Source organism: Bombus pyrosoma, linkage group LG3, assembly GCF_014825855.1.
Source record: "Bombus pyrosoma isolate SC7728 linkage group LG3, ASM1482585v1, whole genome shotgun sequence".
In the NCBI taxonomy this organism is placed as follows: Eukaryota; Metazoa; Arthropoda; class Insecta; order Hymenoptera; family Apidae; genus Bombus; species Bombus pyrosoma.
This window is the reverse complement of record NC_057772.1, coordinates 9347393-9369830: the sequence shown is the minus strand read 5'-3', so window position 1 is coordinate 9369830 and position 22438 is coordinate 9347393. Positions and strand designations below refer to the sequence as shown.

General features: G+C 37.1%; 1 protein-coding gene across 8 annotated transcripts in view; it reads left to right on the top strand.

The window, feature by feature from the left end:
* Positions 1–22438, top strand: part of LOC122566348 (ABC transporter G family member 22) — a 264641-nt gene that overhangs the window by 207603 nt on the left and 34600 nt on the right. For 7 of the 8 annotated variants that reach the window (XM_043723470.1, XM_043723469.1, XM_043723471.1 and 4 more), the window contains 2 exons: positions 16361–16521; positions 19972–20141. In XM_043723470.1, coding sequence (XP_043579405.1) covers positions 16361–16521; positions 19972–20141 — 331 coding nt within the window. Of the gene's footprint in view, positions 1–15479; positions 15499–16360; positions 16522–19971; positions 20142–22438 lie in introns of those variants that run through there. The other variant, XM_043723477.1, reaches the window with a different exon arrangement.

Here is a 22438-nt window from a genome sequence, read left to right as displayed (position 1 = left end):
ATCACCATACCTTCGCTTCAGCCTATTTAACCTACATATTATCTACATTAATCTACATATTTACTCAAGAATAACTACTAGAATGAGTCACGAGCTCTTTCACGGTTTACATCCTCCTATTTTATCTGCTGATTATTTTCCTTAGATAACATTATCCACACACGAAAGAATAACATACAATTAGCGAAATGACGGTGTAAAATGTAGCACATCCTAGAGCACTCTGGTTAAACGCTGGCTGTATCACTTAAAATACTCGTCCTATGCATCTTTATAGCATGGATACATAATAGAGTAAGAATAAATATTCTAAGGAATAAATAATAGGAAAAATTAATTTCATAGGAATAAATAAATATATAGAATTAGAAAATATGATCAAAACGCGAGAATAGGAATGAAAGTAAATTTGCAATCCTCTTAGAGAATAAAATATAAAACGTCGAGAAAGATACAAAAAAAAAGATCAATAATTAACAGCTTTGACATTTTTCTCTAAGCTTAGATTATTATCGTTAATACAGTATAATCGATCATGTACGATAATTTCCTATAACGTTCAACATTCTTCTCATCCTTTGATGCTATCGGAAACTCCTTTCGCCGTGGGATTAAAAATGAATAACGACGAATTGAGCTTAATCGATCGATTCCAGTTGTTGAACTGACTCTTTTAGTTCACGATAGATGGATCTTCTGGTGGTTAGAAAGCGTACGTCTACAGATGTTCTGTTTTCGGAAAGTTGTTATGTATAATTCTTGCACATCGGATCTGTTAATTTACCTAACTGTTTGCTGCGTGATAATTGAAATGGCATATATGTATAATTGATGCGATAAAAATATATTTGCTGGAACGTACTGTCGAAAATGACAACGTCAGATCGCGCTCTCCACCCATATGCAGATGCGCTAGTTACAATAAATAGTAATTAAAAGATAGTTCTAGATATAATCGATGGATTTAGTCGGTAGGTTTAAGGTATTCTTTTAGTTTTATCCCTAGTCCATGTTAGAAAGTGCAACAAAGGTTTGATAGATTTATCCAAAGAATAAAATAATAGCTGTTGTGATCCTACCTTTAAATACAGAAATAGCAACACATAGGTACGATGAATAATCGAAGAATCTCTTTATTTCAAGTATAAAGTAACACGTAATCCTGTAACCGTTCTAAATACGTTTTAATGTCGACGTATGAAACTTTTTAACGTATAAGACTAGAGATTGCTCTAAACATACGCCGTCTATCTATTACCTACCAGTATGTAAAACGAAATTCTCTGGCTGGCAGACGAAAAGAAAAGTAGAATTTGTAGGGGGTAAACGTGGAACGAGCAGCCGATGAAACGCGCCGCTGATAACTCAATTTACCGACAATTACGCGATTGTGATACGGTTAGTCGGGCGAAACGATAAGCACGCGCTTCGACCATTTGCATATCGGTATTGCAAATTTACGATCCGTGTACGATGGAACCGATTCCGGCTTCTGTCGAATGAGACGCCGCTCTTGAAAGGCCGCGGCATAATTATTCATACGAGAGCGAGAAAACCTCGTGATCAGAGCCGGCGAGAACGACCATTCGCGATACCGCTCGCAGAAATTTGCATATCACCGAGGAAATTTATGAACCGGCACGGTGGATCGATCATCTAACGCTAACGACGAACGAACATTGTCGACGTTGTCGCTGTTCCAGCTGTAAACGAGCTGACATCCGATCTGCATATATACAATATACATTGATATACAGTGGATATGAAAAATACTCGAACGTACAGTAGAACTTCATCTGAGCTTGTCGCAGAGCAAACAGTTTATACGGGGAGTTTCACCCGAGATTGTCAGCTTGGTTTTTGTCATTGTTATTATTCGCGGCGAGAAGTGTTTGGATGGAAGTTGAACGGTTTCGAGGATTTGCATGTTCTGATATTATTTTTTTTTAATGAACTTGTTGAAGACTTATGTAAGACAACTTTCATTTTTTAAATGAAATCATAGGTGTGTTTTTTAACGCGCTGATCGATGCAGCTCGCTATTCGCTGTGTAAAAGCATTCAGTTATTTCTATCGACAAAGTTCATTCATCAGTTTAGCCGATATTTTGATATTTATTTTCTTAAATTTAACGTATAAAGTAAGGAAGAACGAAAATAAAATCAATGCTTTTTACGATAATTGTAACGTCAAGCCGAATTTTATTGGCAATTTAAGTCTGTTGTTGAAGATTCAGAAACAGATACGAAGGAAGATACTATCGAAGATTAGAAACAAAAGTGGAAAATATTTTCTCTTTCGTGCGTTACATTTCACAAATTCAAGTTAAAATATCCGCCAAGTTGATGGTTTTTCGGTACAAGTGTGTTAATACTTTTATCAACGAAATGACCAGTTGCATTAACAAAATATATGACTCCATTTAAAATAATCGAAGTACACCTTGCCAAGTTCTTTCAATCTTTCTAGCTTCTAAAAAGGTAACAACATCAGAATACGCACACCTCGAAAACATTCAACCTGCATCCAAATATTTCCCCCTGCGAATAATAACAATGATAAAAATCGAGGCTATGGTTTTGGGCCAGACGAATTCGTGTAATAGGATCAATTTTTCTATTCGTTTCCACGTTCAGATAAGTGAATTCAACCAGTAAACGTTCAGTTAATCGGACATCAACTAAAAGCCGCTTCCAATAAATAGCGTTCGGATAAATGGAGCTCCGCTGTAGCCTTATTTCCCGACGAAGCTTTTATCAGTCTTTTTATCAGGTAGCACGCCTCGTTTTCCTCGTATTACGTATCGTATAGTCATTCGAAGACACCACTGAATAATGAAATATAATATATCGTTGTAGATTTGTAGCTATGCTGCTACGTCTAATTTTTCCCTCTCGTCTTCTTTCTCTTGCCTGGCTCAAAGGTATTGGTAGCTTTCTGTAAAATAATTCGACAGGATAAAATAACTCGCTTTTTGTAAACTCTGTTACGAATGATTTTTGGGACATTAGAAATCACAGGTTTACGAACAATTCTATTTTGGGGAAGTTTAGCTTTTTCTCTTTATCGAGTTTGTTAATTTCTCTGTTTGTAGTTTTGGCTCTTCATACGTGTAGCAACACGGGGCGTTTGAAAAAATTTCCACGCCATAAAAATAGGCCAGCGAAGGCACACGAGAGAAGCAACCTTGAATCGCAATTGAACCCTCAATCCTCGATGTCAGAAGACACCGGGGTCCAATTGTGGCTTTGAAGCACAATTGAACACTGGTTCACCATTCTTCCACTAATATATTTGAAGTCATCGAAATCACAGCTTCGTACTTCATCTTTATCAGTAGAGGGCCGATTGGGTCAACATGATCCATTAAGGGATCGGCGAAAGCCATTATTTTTACCTATAGTAAATCTTCGACACCAGCGAAACATGGAAAAGGAAGAAGAATGGACGATGACTTGTGCGAAAGAGGAAGGGAAAGAGCGAGTGATCGCAATGGAAAACGATCTTGGAAGAAGAAAGTCGACATCGGGCGACAATGTTTCGCGGGCATAAATCAGATCGGAGAAAGTTACAACCCCAATTAACCTCTGTGATACGGGATGACTCGTGCTGTAGGGTTCGTTGAACCGATCTCCGAGAAACGAGAGAACGCCATGAGCGGCAGCCCGCTTTGGTCCGTTCACCTGATAACAGACCGAGCAATGGCGAATAAATATAGACGCGGCTGGCCATCGTCTTTTCAAATTCGAATTTAGATTAAATCTAACCGCTGTGATATGACGAATAGGAAAATAATTGTTTTCAGTTGACATAGAATCGGAGGATTAATAAAAATTTATTTGCCTCGCAGATTGCTTTGATAGTCAAAGTATTGAGAATGTAATTTAATGTACAAAAATATCACAATTAAGCTACACGCCGTGTCTTTAAATTTGAATATACATTTAATCTAACCGCTACAATATGATTGATAAGAAAATTGATTTCCGTAGTTGGCAGAGAGTCGAAGGATATTGATTATTTCGTTTTGCGAATGTAACATTAAAGCTACGTATGTGTTGCGTCTCTTTAGAATCTTAATATCGCGATTAAAATTAAAAAGGTTCATTTTCGATGTACGAAATTCTAAATACATAAATGTACCGCGTAAACTACTTTTCCTAATTTTCCACCGATATACATCCCACGTATCTTACATTATTTTTCTTCAGAAATGTTCCAATGTTTTTCATACGGTACAATATACGTACTGGACGCGATATACATAAAATATCGTAGAAAGTATTTGCAAAATGATAGGATATAAATTTTATCACATTCCCTGTACTACGATTATTCTCTGGTTCCTCAGGTATCTAATATACATATTATTGAAATTTAAAGGGTTCCCTTTCACACGTAATACCGCGATTTCCATGACAATAATACGAAAATACTTGGCTCGATTCTCCCTCTGTAAGGGAACTTAATCCTCACGCAGAAGAAACTCACAATGGCCCCTTTCTACGTAATATTACGTCCGCCATAGCCGTCTTTCGCGTATTACTCCGTCGTTGAGCGTCGCCCGCCTTAAAGCCGGCAATTTCTCCGATTTGACGGAGCGAATCGGCTGGATCGAACTCGCGCCCGCTCACAAAGGCTCCGTTCCACTTCTGAAAATCGTTCCGCCGGCAAAATCGTTCACTGGAACGACACGATAAACTTTCTACGTGCGTGCAACGACGAAACGCATCGAGTTCTCGGTTCCCTTTTGTGCACACGCAGCACACTCCCTTACACAATGCGCGCAGCCTCTGTTTACGATGATGTAACTCTTCCGCGATTTATTCGCTCCACCTTTACCAACATCTCGTGTAAACGCCACAGAATTCATTCGTTTTATTTTATTCTTCTGTTCGGCCGCCGAACCACTTTTTGCACATTTCTGTCGTACAATTTGCACGTGCATAATAGGCGCATAAAAATTCCTTTCTTCTATCACACAAAGCCTGTATTATCAGTTTCGTGTAATTGACTTTGTGCACATCGAAGATATTGGTAGCTGATATTCGGCTATTTCTAGGCATTTTCTTCTCTTTTCTCTTTCTTCTGTATCGTAATAAAGGTAAAATATCGGAAGATAAGGATATTTGCCGGCTATTGGCAAGATATTCTGTAAATTTCTATCTTGCAATCTGCAGATTTCTTTGTTTCAAGAACGACAGTTGTAAATTTGTACGAGTGACTTTGCGGAGATTGAAGTTAATATTTAACTGTTGAGTATTCCTAGCTAGTTTTCGTGTCATGAGAAAGATCATACACTGGAAAGTAAGGTAAGATCGTTACAATCTCTTTTTCGCAAGTTTATTTGTAAATTTCTGTTTCGCAATCTGGAAATTTCCTTTTCGAAAAAGAGTAACACTGTCGATCTTTTTAAACAAGTTTGCAAAGATCGAAGAGATTAATTTGCAATTGTTTCCCATCCCAAAAGAAACATCAGACACTACAGAGTAAGTTAAGATTCTTTCTCTTTTGTGATGACAAGATTTCTCGTAAATTCCTCTTTGGCAAAGAATTTACGCTTCGAGAAAAAGTTTCGTAAGACGAAGATCACGGGCTTGTCACAAGGAAGATTCGAATCGATACCGAACGATTAGCTTCGATTGTAATTCAATTGTCGTTTCTCGCGACGCGCAGTTTCGGGGCGGGCTGATTCTTTATTGGGGTGATTGACTGCTTCTCGAAGGTTGATCGGTCCATTCTTTTTTCTTCTTCTTGTCCCTCTCTTTCTCTCTCACTCTCTCTCTCTCTCTCTCTCTCTCTCTCTCTCCCTCTCTCGTCATCGGTCGTGAATTTCGAAAAGCCTACCGACAGAATGTGTTTGGTCTGTCGATGGCGCTGAAACACGCGCTCTGTCACGTTCCGTGTCGATATTTTCGGCCGATGAACGAGAGCGGAAAGAGGAGCTTCCTCTCTTAGGAATGCTTAGATCGATACTCGAGGAAATATGATTGCTTTCTGGAGAAATCTCCTGCAATTTAATCTTCAAAGGTTCGAGAAGCTTAGTCGAAGCGATGTTTTAATAATAAAGAGGAAGACAAACGAATTTTGAAGATTTTAAGAAGTTGCACATTGTAGGTTAATTAGATTTTGTTATGACCTAAGAGGGAAATACAAAATTCTTGAACAAATACATAACGAGGAACAGAATATTAAATAATTTGTTAACGTTAAGTATTTCGTTAGAATTCTCCAATGCCGGTATTAAAATTGTAGTTAAGAGAAAGAAATAAGAGAAACGTAAGAAGGAAAAAGATATTAGCATTCAGAATTATAACTTACAGTTCTTATTTTCGAGACTAAAGGTGCTCCTCCTATTTTTCACTCCCGAGGTGTTCGAATACCTTCGAACGAACGAAAAGTTGCACACCTGTGAAATCAAAATGAGAGGAATAATCAAACGAATGGCGTAACAAAAGAAAGAAGAAATGGCAGGGGGAAAGGTCAAGTGATTACAAGTTCGCCGAGGGAACAGTCGAAATTCGTGGCTGTAATTTGCATGCACAGGAGGCGGGTTCAACGAACTCGAGATACTCGGGGTCAATTCGTGGAGGGACCCTGGAACTTCCTTCAACGAGACCTAACCCCGTGAAACCTCGACCCGGCATTGAGGCGATGAATTACGAAAATGATCGAGGGAAAAAAAGACGAGGAAAGAGAAGGAGCGGCAACGCTTACGCATCGCGGCCCAATTCCACCAATCTAATGAACGAACCTATTGTCCGTGAAGTTGCAGGAGAAATCAGAGACGTTACGCGTGGATAATCGGCTGAAAACCGATGAAAATTTTCATTTCGCGCCGCCTTGACACAGTAATTGCTCGAATTAAGCCTGCAGGAATTATGGCGAGATTATGTAAATTGTAAGTTAATTTTGGTACCGTGGAAATTTCGTTCGGCTGGTGATGCGAGAGTTTTTGTTCGACGAGATTGGGGAAATTTGAAATTGAAATTTGTGGAACAGTGGAAGGTGGAATCAGTGAGGTGGACAAGAATAATTAAAATAATAATCGTGGAATAATAATCGCGAATATAATGATAATAACTAATGTAACAGTGGAAGGTGGAATTAACAAAATGGATAACAATTAAAGTAATAACGGTGATGAAATATTAATTACAGAGCGACAGCTTCAAGATTCACTGTGTTGCTATTTAACTGTATTCTTGTCTTTTGATTTTAACATTTAACATATATTTTATATATTCGTAACTTCAGACACATTGTTCAAGCTAAGTTATATTTTTGTCCTCTATTTTTATTCTTTTATCTGCTTTTACCTGCTTTATGTCAAAATATTCCTTCTTAGCCATGAAATGGCATTACGCTGAGGATAAAAGCGTGCTTGTTACATTGCAAAGAACAATTTCTAAAAATCTACTTGCATACAATTAAAGGGTGAAATTCTATAAGATACGATACTGTAAGCAAGATTTTTATATCTAACTATTTCGAAGTTGGTTGATTCGCGAGAAATGGAAACGGTAGAACGCTATAAGCAACGATTTCTACCCCTAATTCTACGCTTCAGTTTTATTATACCCAAGTTCTACAGCTCAACTTCGTGACGTGTAATGTCTTATAATTTAGTTTCGTGAGCCAATTTTGAAGATTCGCGAAAGACCTAAAAATTATAACACCGTAACGATCGAACAATCTCTACCCTCAATTCTATGCTCCAGTTTCGTGACATCCGATTTCTGCAATTCAGCTGCGCGATAGCCAAATTCGAAGTTTGATCGACGATTGGTTCGAAGCCGAAAGATTCACGGGTGCTGGTGGAACGCGTCGATAAGTATCACGAAACGAACTTCGTCTCTCCTCTTCCCTTCGTCATAGGATCCCCCCATCGCCCCGTGTTCCGAACGTCTTCACCGACGGTCGTTCGTCGTGCAACGTCGAGGTTCAACGAACCCGGGATGACGTGATACTGCCATGTTGGGAATTTATTATCTGACTCCGTTGTCCAACGACCCCCGCTTTTTGTGTATCGCGACGCGACCGACCGTTCCTCTTTCTTAGTTCCTTTCCGATTTCACCGGGGGAGGATCGCAAGGCGTGCACGCGCGAACGTGGCACCACGTGGCACGCGGCCGCCATCAACGATTTTCCAACGGTACAAACCGCCCAGGAACACGGTGGCGAACAGGTTTGTGGAATTTCTTTTCCAACTCGAGATATTAGTAAAATTTCGTTGGAATTTAATCGAACATACTGTTATTTTTTATTCGATAGTCGGTTTGGAAATTGGTGTGTTAAATAGAAGTCGCGGTTAGTAGAAAGCTGATGCGATCACGATTGATTTTTTCTGATTTGAATGGAGTTTTTGGGCGTTAAGTAGGCACTTGAAAATGACAGGCTTTGCGAAGATTAATCGTATTTGTGTAAGAGAGAGAGTTCGTGAAGTTTCTTTGCGACTCGAGATATCAATGGGATTTATTTGGAATTTAGCCGAAGGTCGTGCTTTTTGCGTTTAGAAGCGAGTTTGTCAAGTAGAGCTTACGATCAGTTCTGGAATGCTGTTGGGATTACGATTGATTTTTTCTGAATTGAAAGCAGTTTTTGGGCGTTAAGTAGGCGCTTGAAAATGACAGGCTTTGTGAAGATTAATAGAGAGCTCGGTCGAAGGTTGAGACGATGGTGAAGAGATTCGTGAAATTTCTTTGCACTTGCAGATATCAGTGGAATTTATTTGGAATTTAGTCGAAGGTCGCGAATTTGAAAGTTGGTTCGCTAAGTTGCTAAAAGTTGCGATTAGTTATGGAATGTTGTTGGGGTTACGATTCATTTTCCGTGAATTGAAATAAGTTTTTGGGTGTTAAGTAAGTACTCAAAGTTCACAGAGTTTGTGAAGATTAGTAGAGAGTTTGATCGAAGGTTGGAATTGTGGAGAACAGGTTTGTGGAATTTCTTTACGAAATATAATTCGTAATATTTTTTCCATTGCAAGTAGCTTTGAAAATTGGTTTGAAAATTGAATGCTATTGGAATCACGATGAATTCTTGGTGAATTTAAACGAGTCTTTGAGTGTCGAGTATACTTAGGGATAACAGAATTTGCGGCGATTAATACAGGATTCCGTCGAAGGTTTGTAAAGTTTCTTTTCTTTCGAGATATTGGTGGAATTTATATAAAATTTTGTCGAACGTCTTGTCTTTTTTTTTTTTATTTTTGGTTTGAAAGTTGGTTCGAAAATTAATTTGTTGCGCACAGATTGTGATTAGTTCTGGAACGTTACTGGTATTGGGATTAATTTTTGATGGACCGTAACGAGTGTTTGAGTGTTAATTATTTAGAAATTGCAGGTTTTGCAAAAATTAATAAACAATTCGATCAAATGTTAAAATGGCGATGAAAAGATTCGCGGAGTTTTTATGGAATTATAATTTAATCGAAATGGTTTCCAATTTCAGAGTTGTTTTAAAATGGACGTTGTTAAACAATTTTTGGTGAATCAACTTCCCCTGTGTTAATTAATTATAAAGGTATATCGATCGAAAGTTAGAACGGTGGTGAAACGGTTCGTGAAATTTGCTCGATATTCCAGGCAGTTGTAGTATTTCTTTCCAAAAATTGTTGGAGTATTGAATTTCCGAGTTTTTGAAATATTCGAATTTAAAGCTTGAATTGAAAAAAAGCATTCAGTAGTTCATGTATAACAAACAGAATTTCTATAAAAAAATCCAGCATTTAGCCGAGTATCATATTACGTTTCACGTTAACTGAATGTAACTTAATACGAATTCGTATTTTCCCAGCAAAGAATCTTTAACCTTTACACAAACGAGCTATACTAAAGCACGTGGTTATACGCGATAGAATTGCGCTAAGAATTTCAAAGAATTTTTCTAGCAATAATAAATATTTCTCAGCTAATTAATCTCGCGTGAAACGTGCAAACACAAAATTCTGATCGAACGTCTAACGTTGCATCGTAATGGCAAAGCGTAGAAACTGCTAGGTTTTTAATTAAACATTCCAACTACGTATCTCTAACTGAGGTCGTTGACGTGTTTACGCGAAACATGATTAAAGGTGCACTATCTGAAAAATTCACGACTGAAATTCCATCTAGTGCAGGTGTAGAAATTACCAACAGTACGATATTATTGATGTTTACTAGGAAATACTCAAGTTACTCGTATACAGCTTCTTCACTATCATAAGCAGCGTCGTGTTTCGTCAGTTTATCTATACACAAATAATGCCATTATATAAACGCTTTGTCAGGATGCTATAAGAATTTTGTGTTAATTATCTCAGAATATTTGAAAGTACCGTACAGTAGTTCTATTGTTTTATAAAGAATAAAAAAAAAATTAATATTCGATAATTTGATTAGAAATAATTTGAGTAGAAGAACGCTACAAGGATACTACGTAAAATGCTATAAAGTATCAATAAAACACTAACATGTAGCTATATAACATTATATAACATCGATAACACTGTGAATAACCACGTAACATTAATTCTACTGTCAAAATTTCCATTGCTAATTTGAAGAAGAATTATTAAAAATATCAAAACATTTTTACGAAAAATACCAAAACGTTAAATTCTCTAAGATATAGAACGATAATAGCGAGGAGAGAAAAATTCTACACTTTGACTCGTCGTTCCGCTATTTTACCAGAAACAACTCTTGATAACCCGCAACGTTTTGCAGAAGAATTTCGATGGGAACGATTCACTTCCCTGTTACGACGCGGCTTTCCTATTCTCCTTGGAAATCCATTGGAAAGTCGCGAGATTGATTCCGCTTATATGGGCTGGCGCGAGTGAAGATGTTCGCCGGCCGCCTTAATTGACGGCTCTGGCTTTATTCGATGGCGCGTGCAGCTTTCGAACGGCCTTGCAGAAACCGTTTTCCCGTCCCTGATCGCCTCGCAAAACATCCAGCCCCGACTGAAAGCCGATCGGATCGAAAGCTGTTCTCTCATCGCGTTTCTCATCGTTTCACGGGGATTTCTATGAGTCCGATCTGGTTATACTGGTTCCTCCTTCGTTGGAGAATTATTTTCGAGAAGTACGAGAAACAGGGTTGCCGTGGAATTTTTCGAACTGACGTAGTCGTAGCTTTGCTCCGAAATGCGTTTGAAATGTGAGGAACGGGGATGCTTTTGAAGAATCGAAGAGGCAGATTCGAAGAATCGTCGATTCTTCGTTGGAATATTATTTTCCATTACGAAAGGAGAGGGTTTGCTTGAAATTTTTGCGAGGCAGACACAATGATCTTGGACCGAAGAATTTCAAATTGATGGACGTACCGGATAGATGATGCATGTAACCACGTGGTTACACTGAATCTTCTTTTGTTAGAAAATTATTTACGAGCAAGAGAATCGATGCAGCGAGTAGGTTTGCTTTGAAAAGATTTTTGAAACGCTAGCAGAACGATGGTTTTTCGTCGAAAAATTTCAAACGGAGAATGATGGATGTAGTTTGGAAAATGTTTAAGTATAGAAAACGCAAGGTTGTTGTAGTTCTTGAAAAATTCCTGGGAAATTAGTTTCGTGCGCGGTGGAAAAAGATTCCTTGAAAATCAACTAATCAAGCTAATGTAATATTATTATGTATTATGGAATTTTCGATAAAAAAGAGTAAGACGAATGTTATTTTCTATTCTATTAAATTTCATATAAATTTCTATTAATCAGAAACTAGAAAAATTAATTATTCAAAAAACTTATAAGTTACCTCGGATTTACGATGAATCTATTTCCTCGTTAAAAGGCATTACTTTCGATTTAAAAGCAATTGAAATTGATACGAGAAAAGTTTGGATTGCCCTCTCGCCGGAAGAATTTCGATCCAACGAACCGAGTGCACGCTTTCTCGTCTTCGAAATCGTTCAACTTCCACTTCCAAGTAATTTTGCATCGAAATGAATCGTCGTAAAACAATCGAGGTTGCCTCGAACGGAAGCTCAGTTTACCGTCTTGCACGGAGAATTTTAATGAAAGAACCTGCTATTACATTGCCTTTTAAAACAATCATAAAACTATTTAAATTGACTTTAAAGCTAATTCTGCTACTTGGAATTTCAAATAAATGTCATTCCTAATCCATGTCCTAATTTCATTTTCTAGAGCTGCCTTTTCATTGATTCTTTTACTTATCTTACAAGAGGTGACATTTTACCAATTATTAAAACTATTAAAGCTATTTTCAATTATCAACCGATTATCCAAGATATTCCCGATTACTAAAATTATTAAAAATAATTATTAAAACTTTTGCAATTATTACAATTGTCCAGAATAATTAAACCTATTCCCAGTTATATCCAATTTATTACAGGTAACCGTGTATTTCCGAATACACTTAAAAAAGGTATTATTTAATTTAGTATTTAAAAAAGATAAAAAAAATTATATTATTTAAATTATTAAAATCATTTATTGGGAATTTTTTCAATCGCGAAAAACGTTCGATTCGATCATAGGACAAGATCGTAGAATAATGATGGAGACTTAATTTGTCAACTTGATAGGAATTTTAATTAAAGAAACGTCGATCGAACGGCCGATTCTCTCAGTTTTTCCTCTCATCGACTTTTTCCCTCAAACGAAATTGAACTTTTACTCGATACAACTATTACGCCATGCAGTTTGACAACATAATTGAGATTAATACGAAGACCGCGTAATTTCTTCCCTGTACGAGTACGATCATATTAATCGGGAGAAAAACGCGAAACGATCGTTCCTCTTTGATCGTCCACTCTTTTCTTTCTTCCAGGAAGACCAACCGAGTGCTTGCGAAACCGATATATCGTTTTATTAAACGTGTTCTCCCAGACGATGGTCGTTAGAGTTCTTCCCAAGTCGATGTAATTGAAATCGACGCGAAATAATTTTGATTACCATCGTTAATGGCGGATAATTATCGACAGTTTCTTGCCAATTCAACGTCATTCACCGTTTTCAACGCGATTAAATTAACACGTTTCTATTTAGATGTCGAACTAGGAGCATTCGTTAACCAGTTGGTTTCTTAATCAGATATTTCTTTAGACACGAACAATTACGCGAAATTAATGACAGGGAAGTAAGCAGATTTAGCTAGATTGATCTTAACTTTTGTAAATCGACGATGGCGTAATGTGTTTGTTATGCAAGTGAAAGGGTTGCATAGGATGAGTAAGTTCTTAATTGTAGAATAGAAATGTTAATCGATACGTATTCGTCGGTTACGGAGGTTTGTATAATTTTTTCTTTTTTTAATTATTGCATCACGCATGTTCAAACAAATTCGTAATTTCGTGAATATGATTTTTAGGAAATGTATACCACGTATACTTTATCTTGGATATTGTATTATATGTATTGTAAATATCGAATTTTGTAAATTTTAGCGGCTTTAAATCTTCTATAAATACATAAACATTCGCGATCTGATAACAATATTTTTATAATAACTTTCGCCATATAATATCGCATATATTGTTGAAACCTTTAAATTGTATACTTTTCATTCTTTTCTAATTTGTCTATTGTACCGAATAATTTACTGTGTATACCGTGTACATTTTTGCACGCTTAAATGCATAAATATTCACGATCCACCAATTAGTGATTGATGCCTAACAATTATCAAATTGTACGATCATCAAAAATTTGAAAAATAAGGAGAGCTAATAAAAAGCAAAGCAGCGTTATAAATCGATCTCTCTTTCGAAAGTAGCAATAATAATATAAAGATAGGAATTCTTAATACAAAACTGTTAATAATAATAAAAGTTGTACATGCAAAATATATTTCAAATATCATAGCACTCTAATCGTGTCTGTATTTTATAAATATTTATTTATTTTCATGTTGTATTTTGTAAAACGAGTTGTTAAATTCTTCTTTTTTTTTTTTTTAATATCTTTAAGATATAGTTTCGTCTTTTTTAGGCAGACAAAAATTAGGTACATCTGCATGTAATTTCCTCTAAGCCACATGACGTTACAAGTGCCTAACAGATTAATCAATTTCACGTCGAAAACGTTTTTTATCAAAGAACCTACAGAGGCACAGCTGTTTTACGTGTCGTCCTGAGCATCTCTTTCTTGCCTTTCTCTTCGACGAACATCGTGACACGTTGCGAAACGAACTTTTTGCCAGCCGCAACTGGATGATCCCCGTTTTTGCGCTCGTTGAAATCTCCGCTGGTTTATTTTGAAATAAACTGAATTTTCATTTCTATTACACGCGCAGAATCACGGCGAACGTTTCTCGTGAAAATCGCGCGCTATTTCTCGTTTACTCTCCTCCGAATAATTTCCCAAGATAAATATCTGCTTTATTTATTGTTATATGAAAAAGCTTCTCGTGATAAGGTTGCTCCATTAAAAATAATTTTTTATCACCGTCGCTCTTTATACGAGACTTTAAGATCATCGATATGGTTATAGCTAGATCTCTATATTTTATATCTTCGAAGAGCGTGAAAAACAAATTCAACGATATTAATAACTACACCGTTGTTGTTATCCATCGCCATCATTCGATCTCGAGATATTCGCGTGTAAACATTGAAACTAAATTTTCCCATAGACCTGTGCAGCGCGTTTATTCTAATTTTTATATCCAAACACGAATGTGCAAATCGGTGAACCGAGCTTTCTAATTATTCAGAGCTTTGTTCTATTCTCTGTTGCAGCTTTTCGAACAGTTAAAATCCTTAATATTGGGTTGGCAACTAAGTGATAAGTGAATACCACCTAATGACAAAATCCGCAATCACTTAGTCGCCAACTCAATAATTCTCAAAATTTGTAATCGTCTCCCAAATCGATCAACGTACAATTTTCTCGTTTGCTAAAGAAGATCGTTATCAGATTCACACAAGTCGCTATTCTTCGTTTCGTCGAATAATCGTAACAGCGTGTGGCTACGTAAGACGTTAAGAATCGTATAGCAATCGAGAATAAATTTGATCAGAATCGACCAGTTTAACAGTGAATTTATGGTTTTACAGTGCCTGTAGTAGATCTGGTTCTAGTACACACAGGTTGCAGATATCGCGTCAGCAGGCGATTTAACGTTAAACACTGGAAGCAAGTTAGACGCTCGAAAGTTATGGAACAGTGTAGTTTAAAAGCCACTTTATCTGGAAATGTACTAAATGTGGCTCGGACCTTTGTTACCGGTCGCCATTCAATTTGATTTGTTATTTTAGATTGCTCGATGTAATAATGGTCGTACGTCTGAATGTACTGCGAACGATGGAAAGTACTTGGATAGGAAGGAGAAGGAGGTTATTCCGATGAGGCAGAGGACGAGGAACGTGTAGGAAATTTCATTTGAAAGCGAGCCAGATCTTGTTCGACGCGGTCTGATTCGTGGCGTAACGCGTGTCGGTCTTTAATTACTGTCGCGAAATAGCTCCGATGGCACGTCATTGTTATTATGAAGCCGAGCGTTTGTCAGACGGTTGCTCTGGCAGCTGGTCGGTTCGCTAAAAGGTTTCGAAATCCTCTCCGATTGTATGTCAGAAACAAACTTCGTCTTCAAATGACAGAATTTGTCCGAATTACGTATTAAACTGTATAGAAAAGACGTCGAATATTTTCTATGACTAACTGTGTCAGTGACTATGAAAGTGACTTCGATCGAGTATATATTTCATGTAAAAATTCCTGCATATCGTAGATTCTACGCATTCTCGCGTAACGTAGATCGATATGACGTTCAAGAAACGAAGAATTTGACTTCTTTTAGTTTCAGACTTACGCTATTTCGCGATCAATTTAATTTCGTAACAAATTAATTAGAATTCTGTTAATCTCCGCTTCTCCACTGAACCGTGCGTTACGTTAATATGAATCGTCAAGTACTCGCATCTATTTTAATAGAAACGTTCTTTTATGAAATCCATCTCGATACAAACTTTGATACGTAAAATTTTTGTATTTTAAAAAACTTTGTCGTTTAAAAAATTGCTGCGATTAAAAATTTATTCAACGCCTCGATATAAAAACCATACGTTTCTACGTGATTCGTGCGAAGTATATCAAACAGGTACGACAAAAAGTATTGCGTGAAAATGACAAACAAACGGATTAACGTGACGAACAAGTAAATAGAAAGAAATTCGAAACGACGAAGACAAGGTACATCGAAGAAGCGAGCTCGTCGATTAAATAAATCCTTCGGGAAACTTTCCCTTCGACCCAGACACATCGACGAGCACGAACCAATCCTGTAGAGAGGCATCCCCGCCAATTTTCCAATGGAAGATCAACAAAGGAAACTAGATCTCTATCTTTGAAATCGAAACGAATGAAACTGGAGCATTTCGATTGAACCTTCTATCGTTTGTTGCAGAGTGGAAAGCTCAGCGTTGCAGTTGGTGTACCCGCTGGATTCTCGTCCGGTGCAGCTAATCTTCCGGGGGTTGCAGGTGGTCAAGGAGAAACGAGCCCTCCTCCGAGATGTCTCGGGCGTTGTTAAACCCGGCGAACTTTTGGCCGTCATGGGCCCCTCAGGTACACGTACATTCATATTAACGAATTAATATTAACGCGCGATATTAACCCCTTTATAATATAAACTTGGATGAACTTGGTTGCATCAACCGTCTGATAGAAAAGTTTCTAAAAGTTATATGTATCTATATTTTCGTTATACGAATTTTCTTTAGCATCGTGCGTCAAATTAAACGTAGTTTGACGTCAAGTTAGAAATTAAGTTGGTAGACTGAGGGATGGATGAGGGTTAAGAATACCCTCCACCCTCTGGTCTCCGATCCCCTGAATCGGAATAATCCTTCAATCTCCCGACAGATTGGTCGTACGAAAGCTGGCAGCAATAGTTTCTCTTCTTGGCAGAATTGATTTAGCGATTGATCGAGAGATAAAGCAAATCTTCGTTGCTAGAGGTTTAGGAATTTTCTCTGCGATTTAAGGGATTTAAGAGTTAAAAATGATTCTACGAATCGGTAGGACGATATTATCGAATCTTCCTCTATCGATGGATTGTGTAAATTTTACTAACGAAAGAGGATGGATATTTTATTAATGTTAAGAGTTTAGTTTATCGAATTGTTTGCTAATTAATTGAGTTTCTTGTTGATCAAATTCTTTGTTACAATCTGCGGCTTATTTTTTAAACAGTCTTCCGATATGAAGATACATGCAATGTAATGGTAGATTTTTCATGTGGAAATTATTTTTTGACCTTCTAACGTGCAACTGTATCGTCGGTTTCATTATTCTAGTACGTGTTGTTATTTTTACATTGGACTAAATTCATACATGCCGCGTCTTTGCCCTTCCCGTCGCTTGACAAGTAAACTCATAGGACGATCGTGACGCGACATGCATATTTAACCACGACGTAGAACGATCAGCGCAATTTTTCGGCCAGAGAAAAATTTCGTTCGCCTCGTTTAGACTAATTGACCGTTTGTTTCGTAGCGATTCTCGCGAATGCTGATGACCCGATCGGGTTTCCGTGGCCCTCTATTGGACAATTTCGTGGCAGTTTGCGTCATTCGTTTATTTCGCGGCCTCCTCTGCTTCAGCCATTTCGTGCTCGTAACTCGTCCTCCCCCTTTGCTTCTATTTGAGAACTTGTGTGCACGTCCGCCATATTTCGCAACGTTCATCAACGATGCCTTCAGCTACCGAGGACAAGGTTGGAATTAAGAGACAAATTATTGGAGTTCATATTCTTCATATTATATTTGCAAGTTCCAGAATATATATTTAGCAAGCATTGTGGAACTTCGATCGACCCTCCCTGAGTTCCGATTAAAATGATCAAAAGTCGTAGAAAGAACGTCCACATTCTTTTTTATGACAAAAATTGCTCGTTGGTTGTTGTAAATAATGTAGAGAGACGTGTTTCTTTTCTTGCGAATATTTTAACTCATTTTCGTTTATTTCGATAATTGCAATATATTTTAGAACAGGCCAGTCGTAAACCAGTGTCAGGGTTTACATCTCTGTCCAGAACGCATTATGAAATTCATTGTGAAATTCATCGTACGCTATTAACTATACATAAATATATCGATTTATTTACTAACAAATAACGAACGGATGTATAATACGATACTTGCTACGATACTTCCTCTTCACAAAAATTTGAATAAAACATCGATCGATACATACATAGGATTTGGTAACAAACAAAAAAAAAAAAAAATGAAATTCACCCTCTGCTAACAGTGAATCGGTCTAATCGGTCCAATGATCGATGTATGCTACGTAGCGGTAATCGGGAAACTGAAATTCATCCTGCTCCGATAATAAATCGGAATCAATCAGAATGTGGAAAACAAGATCAGCGGAACACCGCTCTTCGTATTCACTACGCGTCGAATGGTGTCTGATCGCTATCCTAAGGGCAAATTCACGGCGGTTCTTCTATGTTTAACCGCGACAAGGATCGCTGGCTACGCGAGTATCGTGCCTTGGTAACGAGCGATACGCTGGCGCGATATTTATCGCGAGATTCGTCGTTTCTCCCCTTGATATTCGTTTAACAAGCCGCAAGCCCGCGTGTACGGGGCACGCGAGTACAAATCATCCGTGCACTCCGGCCGTTTCACGGTTTGTCGTTAACGTCGCCGGTCGAACCGAACGCGCCAAGCGTATTTCCACGTCGGACATCGTATATCTTGGCCGAATGGCGACGATTCTAGGAATAAAATCTACTATTCCGACCCTCGGCACGCTGCTTGTTCAAGACTTAAGCATTCAATGGGCGAACCTCGTCCAGTCGGATTACATACATTTTACCCTTTCGATATTGCATACGCTTTCCTGTCACGAAAGACTATGTTGCTTTATGTAGGTTTTCGGTTTCCTCGGTTGGTAATTGGTGTCAGTGATTTTCAGCTGATTTCTTCGTTTATTTATGCTTGGTATTTCTAATGCAGCCATTCGTGCACTATTTCATGAAATAAGAGGAAAAGAGGGAAATATTTTCGATTGTTAATTGGTGCCGGTGGTTTTAAGTTAGCTGCCTCCGTTTATTCAACAAGCTATGCGATGTGTGTAGGATTATGTGAAAGAAGAAGGAAGGAGGGGAGGAGGAGGGGGAAATAGTTTTCAATTGTTAACCGGTGCCAATGATTTTTTCAATGATCAGTTAGTTTCTTGGTTGATTGAAACTTGGAATTTTTGTGGCAAGATTTTCCGAAAGGAAAAAGAGAAAGAGGAATTCTTCCATTCGGTGATTTTAAATTAGTTTCTTCGTCAAGATTATGTTAGTAAGATTTATTGTTAATTAAGCTAAGATTTGTGTGAAATTTTGTGCAATAAAAGGGAAGAAGAAAGAACGAGGAATTTTCTTCAGTTTGCTAATTGGTGTCTGCGTTTTTCAGCTAGTTTCTTGGTTTATTTAAGTTGAGCATATTTTAACGAAGCTGAGATTTCTGTAAAATATTATGTGTTACATATTATGAAATAAAGAAGGAGGGATGAGGACATTTCTTTAGTCGCTAATTTTAATTTTCAACCAGTTTCTTGGTTTATCCAAGTTGGGTATTTTTAATGACGCTAGAATTTCTGTAAAATTTTCTGTGAAATAAAGAAGAAGGCGGAAGAGTGAGAAATTTGTTCAATTGCCAATTAGTGTCAATGGTTCTAAGTTAGTTTCTTCGTTGATTTAATTTGATTTATTATTCAAATTTCGTACAACGAGGACAAAGGGTGAGAATGCAAATAAAAGGAAACAAGAGGAGGAAAAATACGAGAAGATGATACATATAACGCAATTTAAAAAACAAACGAACTCGATCTAAAGACAGTTTGCTTCTTGAGATTACAGAAACAATGTCATCCGATTATACAAGAATTAAAATTCAAATAGCTTGCACATTAAATTTTGGTATAATACGAGTGAGATATATTTGATATGATATAAGAGTAACATTTCCTGAACGTCTGTCCTTCCGATAAATGTAAATGTTGATTTTATTTGAACAGGTTGCGGCAAAACGACGTTATTGAACTGCCTGTCAGGCCGTGTAGGCGTGGACGGGGGTGAAATCTGGCTGAATCGTGAAAGGCTGACGAAAAGATGGCGCAGAAGAATCTGTTACGTGCAACAGCAGGACGTTTTCTTTCCCGATCTCACATTACGACAGACTCTCGAGGTCAGTCTACTACCTTTTATCATTCTGAACAATCACGTCCCACACGGAATTGCTTGTTTTACTTCAACGTATTAACAAAATTTATTAACACGTCTAGAGAATATCAGAGAATATTGAAAAACGAACAAATCGATTTGTTCAATCAATGAGAAAGTACGTTTACCACAGTAATTTCGTATGGAATTACTCTTCTTGCAGTAAAAAAAAAATTGCCACGTTCGCAGAAAATATATTAATGCACGTACAAAATAGCGAAGAATGTAAAAGTGAACGAATTTATCGGTCCGATCGATCAGAAAATATTTGTACGATAGTAATTTCATATAGAATTAAGCTCTTTGTTTCGAAATGTTATCTCCTTCGTAGAAAATATACCAATGCGTTTACAGAATACTGTGTCACATAAAAATGAACGAATCTATGGGTTTAATCAGTGAGGAATTATTATTATGACCGTAGCTTCGCGCATTTTGTTAAAAAAAAAAAAAAAAATTGATACTTTCGTAGAAATGTGTTATAAAATGAAGATATAGAAGTGAAGGAATTTATCAGTTTAATCAGCCAGAAATGCTCGTTTCGTGCTTTCGAATGTATTTCATAGAACATAGAAGCATAAAGATGACTATCTAATCGAATGTAGTTGCGATCGTTCCGTGAGAAATAGGGAAAGAATCGAAGCAAAAGAGAAAAGCTTTGATATTTATATATATTTATATATTGTGTTCGTAGCGAAATCTTTCCTCGTAAAAGCGAGCAATTTCCATAAAACCGATCTTATCAAATGGCAAAAGTCTAAATATTTCCCTCGGAATAATAATGCAGCGGACCGATAAATTCCAACGATCACTCCATCGAACGATAAAACCGATGGAACGAGTTCCCATTAAACGAAGCCCAAAGATCCCTGTCATAAAACCCATCGAATTTGCATCCATGTACGCGATTACGAAAAAAATGCCGGACCTTTTCTTTAGGCTCTGATCGTCTCATAAAACAATAGATACTAAAAAAGAAGAAGTATTTATCCTCCAAATTATAACGAAATTCGATTCGATCGTGTGTTCCATGGAGCTTATTTAAATTCGACTAAATAAATTTCGTTAATTATGTCTGTATTAATTAATAGTACGAAATCTGATATAAATCGGATAAATTAGCGCGAAGTAAATTCGATTCTCGCGATAGTGGAATAGTAGAACGAGGAAATTATTTCATTAAAATATTTTATAATTTGACGTAAAAGTTTACTCCTGTCATTAACTACGAGGATAAAGAATTCGTTTCTCAGATTTAATTTCTTATAAATTCATTCAATCGTACATTAATACCACATCGGACATTGATTACTGTACTGTTCTATGCTAATTTATTCTCAGCGTTCTTATTTACGGCGAAATAATGGTTCTTGAAAATATTACATTCAATTCATTCACGTTATCTTTCTTTGTATCGTTTGATTCGTTTATTTAGAGAATATATAAACTAATGACTGTTCTACAGCGATGAAAACTAGTCATGTAGTCGTCAAGATAATATCGTACGGAATATCCATAGTTCACTATAATTGAATAGAAGTTAATCAGAATACAGCAAATTAAATATCTATTCCCAAACAAATAAACATAATATGAATAATACTTTAATTAGAAGACTTTAGAAAAAAGTCTTCTTTTTACACACGTAATGTAAATAATAATAAAATAAAACACAAATAATATAAATAATATACAAACAATATAAGTAACCCTTTAGAGAACTTAAGAAAGCGATATTTGTAATATTTATTTAGCAATATTTAAAAGCAATTTTCCAATACATAGTTATTTTAACGTGAATGACGATACAAGTACCTCGTTAGAAAATAAAACATGAATCTTCATTATATATATACAACTTAAAGAATATATATACTAAAAAAAAAAAGAAGGATCAAAGTGAATTAATAATCGACAAAGGGTGCAATCTTGTTACCGTCGGAAGAAAGAAACGCTTCGATGGCAGAGAAACTCGTAAATCGTCCACATTTACCGCCAGACGAGCGCAAGTAGAAACAGAGAGACATAGTCAGACACGCTAGACAAGATCGGCCGATTCCGGGGGCGACTGGTGAAATAGGAAGCGGCCGATTCTGGCCCGCGGTGTTTCCCTGTTTTCCAGGAAAATCGGCACGCTGCGTGCGTGCCAAGTTCCGCGCGAAATTTATGAAGGCTTCGCGACAGAAAATTAGGAGGACACCTCGGGCGCGGGATCGCCTGGAATGCGGGCTACAAGCCAACCAACCAACCGTTGCATTTTCG